Source organism: Danio rerio, chromosome 7, assembly GCF_049306965.1.
Source record: "Danio rerio strain Tuebingen ecotype United States chromosome 7, GRCz12tu, whole genome shotgun sequence".
NCBI lineage: Eukaryota > Metazoa > Chordata > Actinopteri > Cypriniformes > Danionidae > Danio > Danio rerio.
In genome coordinates, this window is record NC_133182.1 from 5,498,303 (window position 1) to 5,506,744 (window position 8,442).

The 8,442-nt window shown below is 39.4% G+C and overlaps 1 protein-coding gene and 1 long non-coding RNA gene across 2 annotated transcripts in view; one reads left to right on the forward strand and one right to left on the reverse strand.

The window, feature by feature from the left end:
• Positions 1–2,243, reverse strand: part of LOC141375271 (Fc receptor-like protein 5) — a 29,899-nt gene extending 27,656 nt beyond the window's left edge. The window contains exon 1 of the mRNA XM_073907972.1: positions 2,199–2,243. Coding sequence (XP_073764073.1) covers positions 2,199–2,229 — 31 coding nt within the window. The 5' untranslated portion in view covers positions 2,230–2,243. The remainder of the gene's footprint in view (positions 1–2,198) is intronic.
• The window catches only part of LOC141375273 (uncharacterized), a 256,688-nt gene that overhangs the window by 192,184 nt on the left and 56,062 nt on the right, over positions 1–8,442 (forward strand). The gene's annotated exons all lie outside the window — the stretch shown is intronic.

An 8,442-nucleotide genomic window follows, 5' to 3' on the forward strand; every position in this document is an offset into this window, starting at 1 on the left:
TCTGTACTGACAATCAAAGCAGCAGCAGCGTAGCAGATCTGTGCCACTAAGACCAAACACAACAACACTGACAATCATTATCATACTAAATCTCACTGAGAGTTGTCTTGCAAAATAAAGTCAGAACACTAAAACATGCAACTAAACTGCTCATCTTCATCACTTCCTCTCCTGCTTCTGCTCTTGATTATTTCAGGATTAAAACACTACAGTGTTGCACTGAGATGTGCATTTTTCTGCTAAAGCTTTATTTTTAGAAATACTTCTGATGGTGGAACTGAACCAAAAAAACAACAACTTTTAAATAAGTTGAAACACTTTATTTTTTTGTTACATTTTATATCGCAAATTTTTACTTTTGACTAAAATCAGTATTGGAGTTCATGCTATCAAATAGTGATAGTCTTAGTTTATGAGCCTATAGTACTCTACTATAAATATAAGAACAGCAGCTCCTACAAATATCAACACACACACGCGCGCACACACACACACACACTGTGTGTTGAAGGAAGTCTGAGGTCATTTGTGTTGTTGACACATTTGTCACCTGCAGTGCTGAAATAAACTAGGTGTGAAGATTCCTATAAACTGCAAACCAATACTTCATTTACAAATGTGTTCACATTTTTGCTATTTAATAAAACAATTTAGGAAATACCATGTTAGCATAGTTTCCAATCAGACTATTTCACAAAACAGAGTTTAAAGATTATGTCTGTGTTTATCTTTCTCATACATTCAATCATTCATTCATTTGCTGTGAGGTGTCAGCGATAACCACCGCGCCGCTCCTTTCTCATATCTTTAAAATAATAATTATAACATATAGCAAGCAGAAATTAATATGACAATTATTAGCGCACACACACACACACACACACACTGTGGTCCCTATCATACACCTGGCGCAAGGCGCGGCGCAAATGTTATTTAATAGTTTCAGCTGGGCGCAAGAGTGGTTTTGAGGCGTTGTGCTACGCTGTTTAAATAGCAAATGCATTAGCGCTCATTTGTGCGCCCATAGGCGTTCTGGTCTAAAAAGGGAGGCGTTCTGAGGTGGACCGCTGGCGCGTTGCTATTTTGAGAAACTAAAATAGATTTTTCATTAGACCAAAACAGACCCGGTCTAAACTCCAGCGCAGAGTTCCGCCTCGCTTACGCACTGCTTAATACGCACAAGAGAGCAAAAGGCAAATATCTATACATATGAAAACATGTAAATATTAAGGATATATATAGGATATAATAAGAATAGATATAGAATATAAATATAAAGGATTAAAATATTACAAAACATATTATTTTCAAGCCTACATAAATATGAAAAACCACTGCTTTTATGTCTTCTTCATATCGGGAGGCTTTTTCAGTTCATTCATAACAATTTGCTTTTGTATAATGTTATTATTATTAGCAGTGTTATTTATTATATTCATATTTATATTTGTTTTATTAAAAACAAGCTTAGATTTGCCCACCTGTCAGGTTTTAGACCAGGGGTCACCAACCCTGTTCCTGGAGAGCTACCTTCCTGCAGAATTCAGTCCCAATCCTGATCAAACACACCTGAACCAATTAATAGTACCTAAAGCAGCACTTGATAATTACAAACAGGTGTGTTTGGTCAGGGTTGCAACTGAAATGTGGTGTAAAAAAAAGGTAAAAAAGGTAAAAAAAAAATAAATAAGTAAATAAATAAAAACACATAGAATAATACTAATAAATCAAAAAATCTAAGTCAAATCAAATAAAAGATAATAAATACTTTAAATAGGAAGAAAGACTAAAGTGCTGGGTTGTCGTAAACCAATGCTGGGTTAAATATGGACAAGCCCAACATTGGATAAATATTACAAATTACTTTTAAATAAGACTTTTTAACCCAATGATTGTGTATGTCCATGTTTGACCCAGCAGCATGTTTGACCCTCACAACAACCCAGCATGTTTTATAATGTATATATTATTTATTAAAAGCAGTCAAGTGTTGATGTTCAGCGGCCTTTATTTTCCATTCACAGCACAGATAAATGGCTGATCTCTGAAGCGCTGTATCTGATCAACACTTCACACATCAGCACTGAATCTGACTAATAAACACAAGAACATACAGCACAATCATTCTCTCATCTTCAGCTGAATGATTAAAACAGTATTAAAGAGCAGAAGAGTGGAGAATCTGATCAAATACTCACAGAGAAGGAGAGGCAGTGCACTGGAGCCCATCCTGACACACTAATGGACTGTTCTAGCAGAGCGCTGGCTGCTCAATCACACACTTCCTGGGTTTAAACCAACAGTTGAGGGAGGAGACAACAATGTAGACCAAACGTAGGCCTAACACTTCTTTGAGTGATTCTCTAGTTCAGTCAACCATTGCAGTGCTCAAACAATGATCAAAACATTTATTACAGTATTTATTCATCTTTATTAAAACCAATGGAAATTAAATCATTCAATGTAAGTGCTTGTAAACTCACTAGCTATATTTGCTAACTGCATTAGCTATATTTAGCAAGAACTTTGGACAAACTTTGGATGCTAATAATGCATTAGTAAATGTTGAATTATGATTTTGAATGCAGGATTGTTCATTCATGTTATTAAATAAATGAACTAACGTCAACTAATGGAGCTTTATTGTAAATGGTGACTGATTTATGTTTGATGGCCTTTCATGATGAACACATATAGACAGTAATGTGCGTGACATACAGCGGGTCTACATGTTGCTGAGAATTCTTTGTTTTGAGGGTGTGAAACTAAAGACACAGAATATAGATATCTTCCTCTACTGTGGTAAAACTCATAGCAGAAGTCAAACCACAACTGTAAGCTCAACTGTTTATTTTAACACCAAAACATAACACATAAATAATACATAAACACCAATTTCTCCTACTGCAGGCTGTGTGTTTCCTCTCTTTGATACTCTTTGACTAAAATAAACACTCATTCAGACAGTGGCAGCGGCTCAGAGTCATGCATAAGAAGGAAACATTTAAAAATAATTTCAGCAAATAAAATGAGATGGCGGTGAAGCAGTGGCGCAGTAGGTAGTGCTGTCGCTCCACAGCAAGAAGGTCGCTGGGTCGCTGGTTCGAGCCTCGGCTCAGTTGGCTTTTCTGTGTGGAGTTTGCATGTTCTCCCTGCGTTCGTGTGGGTTTCCTCCGGGTGCTCCGGTTTCCCCCACAGTCCAAAGACACCATGTGGTACAGGTGAATTGGGTAGGCTAAATTGTCCATAGTGTATGAGTGTGTGTATGTGTGGATGTTTCCCAGAGATGGGTTGCGGCTGGAAGGGCATCCGCTGTGTAAAAACTTGCTGGATAAGTTGGCGGTTCATTTCGCTGTGGCGACCTTGAATTAATAAAGGGACTAAACCAACAATACAATGAATGAATGAATGAATGAATGAATGAATGAAACGAGATTGCTGGTAAAAATCAGTGACATATCATGTATCTTTTAGAGTTTGTGTTTGACTCTTATTGCCAGGCATTTTGGCTGACAAGGTTGTAGAACTTCAGTAGTTCAGCTTATAACTTTTTAAGGCTCATTTTACAAAAATAAAGACTATAGGCTGTTACTGTAACGGGGAGACTGACACGGAGGGATCCATTATGCAGTATTTATTAAGTCACACTTTACTTCACAAACAACACGCACAAATGTGCGAACATACAACATTAACAGCAATGAAGGTTTTAGGGCTGGCAGCTGACAGACACAGAGTGATTTACCAGGCATGGGTCAGAGGCAGGCAGCGTGATTCAGAGTCCGTGTAACAGGCTTGGGTAGAGGGCAGGCAGCGAATATCAGAGTCCGTGTAACAGGCTTTAAGTCGTGGGCAGGCGGAAGGCAGAGCAGATTCAGGAAACGGGCTGAATTAGTTCACAGGAGATCAGGCAGGAAAGAACGCTCAGTAATGCTGGCCGGGGCTAAACAAGACTTCGCAAAGACTGTGTGTGTGAGGACTGCTTATAAAGGGTACGTGGGTCATTAGCGGGATGAAGATCAAGTGTGCTGGATCAGTGTGAAAGGATGATGTAATGCTAAAAGTCCGGAGATGGTGGCCTCTGCTGGCCAGCGAGGGGAATGACTGGGACCGAGTCGGTGACAGATACGCACCATCTAGGGATGGTGCACAACATGAAAGACAAGACGACAAAAATGAATTCAAAGATTTATTGGGGTTTGAATTCGGGAGCTGACAAGGCCAAAATAACAAACAAAAATTCCTTTATATTAAATCTCTAACTTACCTGATCAAAAATAAAAGAAAAGAAAGTACAATTCACTTCCCTAAGTACCTAACCCAAAAACAGAGGCCAAAAGACTTTACAAAGAAAATGGCGTCAAACTCCTTACTATCCCAATATATACACTATATACAATATATTTACAAAAACAGGCAACCATATTTGAAGGACAATCCAAAATCAATGTCAGCAGGCAACAAAGGTCAAACAAGCCGGTGGAACAGAGTATCATAAACTAAGCAAACACTAAAACAAACAGTTCTCACAAATCTCAATATAATCTCAGAAGTCAAACAAAACAAACAGTAGTGATGTGACGTTGTGCACCGAGGCTTTCAAGCATGTATCAAAAAAACGATACATCTCGCAGTGAAGCAGTGTAACGGAGCTTGATTCGTTTTGCCATCATCACGTGATCAGTGACGTCCGAAGCTTCATTTTCGCCTTTACCCACGTGACTGCTTCGAGTTTTGATTCAAAGGTTTAAACACCCTCATAGTAAAGTGTATAGCGAGAGAATTGGCGTCTATTACATACATTTTTAAAGCACTGCACCAGTCCCACACACCAGTAATTAAACTAAACTACAATAGTATTTTTTAGTAAAAAGGTTTTGAACAATACTAAAGTGTATTAGCGTATTTTTTTATGACTGTCTTTAAAGAAAGTCACCGCATATCGTAGTATTGTGTTTAACAGAGACCATCTGGTGAATGCGACCTTGAACCATCGTTCACATAGCGTCCTCCTAGAGTGCTCGCCTCCCAATCAGGAATCGCTGGTTCGATCCATGCATGGAGCGGGACTAGTTGTATTATGATAAACTTTTGAATACTTTGGATTTTACTACAATCATCAGATGTGTAATGTAATATATCTTGTGTAAAAACTACAGTAATTGAGTAATTTGTTTATATTGCTGTTGTTGTATTACTACATGAATGAGTTGGTCAGTTGTGAACATTTGACATTATGGCAACACAGTGCTTTCCCACACTTTAACCAGAAGAGGTCCTCATCGAGCTCTGATTTAGAAAGCTTCGAGTAACGAACCTTTTTCCAATACAATTGAGTCGAGCGCTTCACTGGTTCAGAAAGCTTCATTTCACCATCACTAACAAACAGTACTCACAAATCTCAATATTCCCAGTCCTAACACATCCAAAAACTCTGCACTATACCACATTCAAACATTTCAACAAACACAAGCAAGTGACCAAAATCAAGATGGCTGCCAAGGAAGTGGTGTCATGGCTTTTTAAAACACTGTAGGCCAATCAGGATCAAGCAAGCTGGAAGTGGCCAATTGGATGTGTTCTAAGCAAAACAGGAACAAGAAAAAAAAACAGATGAGACAAGACACACATAGGATTGTAACAAAGCTGAACCAGAGGCATCGCTAGACCCCATTTACTGGGCCACGTGCCCCAGTAAAAATCGCTAGTGCCCCAATAAATGCTTTGAGATATGATTTACTTTATATGCAAGTGTATTTATTAAGAGGGGTAGTCCCTGAATAAAGGCGTTATTCTCTATGCAACCGGTTAGTTTAGTCAAAAAGCAAACTGAGCATGTGCGCAGAAAAAAACATACCCGCGCGCCTCACGCACCACTCCTGCTGATGCTGACACGCTTCTTTGCTCCCGCTGTCCCGGTTGTGAACATGCACGTCAAAAAAAAAACCACGCCGCTCATGTGTTGTAAAACCGGCTTATGCGGGGGTCGGCACGCAGTGAGCTTTGCAAGTCGACAAAACAAAGTTTAAATAAAATGGTGGTGATCCAACCTTTTTTAGACTAAGCATGGCTCCTGATAGATTTTTTTGTATGAAGCAAGAAAGGGGTGAAGAGTCAGGGAGTCGGGACTAAGACAACACACAACTGATAATTGTATAAACATATGTTTTTTGTTTTCTACAGAGTTGTCTATAGAATCAAATCAGGCCTTTATTTGTCACATACACTTTCGTATAGTAAAAACTGAACACCCCACCCCACAATTTTCAGGGGAAGACAGGTCACAGGAGGTAGCATTTAGAAAGGCAAGTAAGATACATCAGGAGGGTTAGGCAAAAAAACACCCCCTGACCTTGCTCTTGATTAGAGCAAAGTGAGACAGAGAAAAACAGCCCATTTAGCACAAGAAAGCACCCTGACAAGACACAACATTGACAAATGGGATGGGAACAGGGGATATGGATGTTGTCCGATGAGGGCTGGCAGCCGCCTGGTCCTGCAGCCATGGAGGCGCCGGTCACAGACCGCCTACCCCCTCCAGTGGGTGAAAACACACAAAGGCGTTTGGATGAGGGGATCGATGATGATTGTTTATCTGTGGTTGTGAATGTGTGTGTGCGTGAGCTTGTAGAGTCCAGCAGGTGTCCATGACAGGGAGCAGGAATTTCAGAGCGTCTTCATATCTTGCTATCTGGGAGAAGTTGTTTTTCAAGAAAAGTAAACGGTGAAAGAAAACAGAGCTGCAAGAGTAGAAAAATACTTCAACTTTAGGTCAATATCTGCTAATTTCACAGATATTTAATGTCCATCACTCGTCTCCAGATCTGGCCAAATCTTGTTGCAGAGCAGCTAGTTTCACCCTGATGTTTTCCAGTTTGCGGTCTAAGACCATAGTCTGAAACGCTGATGGGTAGAGTCGCCAATGCTAAATCAAGCCGGCCAGTCTGGTGGGGTTTTGTGCAGAACTGACCGCTTTCATCAGTCGTTGATACCCCAGAGCCCCGCATAAGCATAAACCCTGTTAGCAAAGTTCCGAATAGGTAAATATCTTCAATACCCTCCAGAGACAGAGCAGCCAGACACAGGACGTGCAACTTCTCCCACCCGTCCATCACGTATCCAGCTCGAAATGTCCCCGCAGGACAAGTGGGCTCTCCCGAGCCCAAACTTCTCATCGTGAAGATGGTGTCAATCGCATTCAGAGACCAGTTGATCAAATCCATAATTCCTTATTCGTTTGGATAGCAGGGCATGGAGGGCCTCAGACATAGAATAAGACAAAGACAAGAGGAGCCAACCAGGAGAGCTATGGGACGGAGCGGGAGGAAATGAACCCGCCTTCGCCGAGAACCAAAGAGAGAATTATCTTAGCATCACTCCAGCTGTGTCTTTAGATTGTTTTTTAGTTAAAAATGAAATCTGCAGTCAGATCTGTTTACGAGCAAACAAGGTGAGCTGAAATTTGGTTTAGCAACATTATTATTGAGTATTAAGGACCTCAGTTTTGCAACAGGTCGCTTCTAGGGTCTTACTCTATATGCATGTTGTTTATAGGCAATGAATCACTAACATTGATATCATGTTCTATTAGTGAAGGATAAGAAGGAACATCAGAAAACAGATGAACAGCAGTGACATCCATCATATCAGAGCGTTATGTAACAGTCAAATAAGAAAGAATAGCATCAAGATTTTAAATTAGCTCAGAATTTTGTAACCTTCCTGCTGTCAACTCTGAAGATTGAAAAAATCAACATTGTCCCCAGGGGTGGTCAAGGCAACTGCGCTATCAGAAGCAACAGAGGGAAAAGGACATATCAATAGTTCAGCACTGGACAGAGCCTGATCAGAAAATAAATCAGCACTGGACAGCGTCTGCTTTTTGATTACTGGAAAATCTCTGGGTTAAACATTTAGCACTGCCGACTTCTGTCTAACTTTAAAAACTGTTCATGCTGCATGTTTGTTGTGTCTTTGTTTGAATTATGATGACAATGCAGTTGTTGCCTGTAATTTTAAATGTAGAGAGCACAAATGAAACCATTAAAGTTTGTGAAGTTGTGGTGTGAACAAGAAAAGGTCTAAGATCACTTCATTGCTGAAAGTCTTTTTAGTCCACATATCGAGGTCACTTTGGGCAGATTTTATTTCTGGTTTACTTTTAGGTTGGTTTGATTGACTCATAACAGCTTTGAAACTTTTTTAATTATTATTTATCATGCATTATATATTTATATTATTTATTGTTTAGTATTTATATTAGAAAAGCTTAGAAGCAGTTTTGAGATCATAGATGATACTTTAAATATAAGAGATACAACATGACACTTATTACAGTGCTACAATTATTGACAAATGTAAAATACATTGCTATTGCTATTTGGTGAACATAATCATAACTTCACAAATATAAAGTCTACACACAAGCAGAACAAATATTTT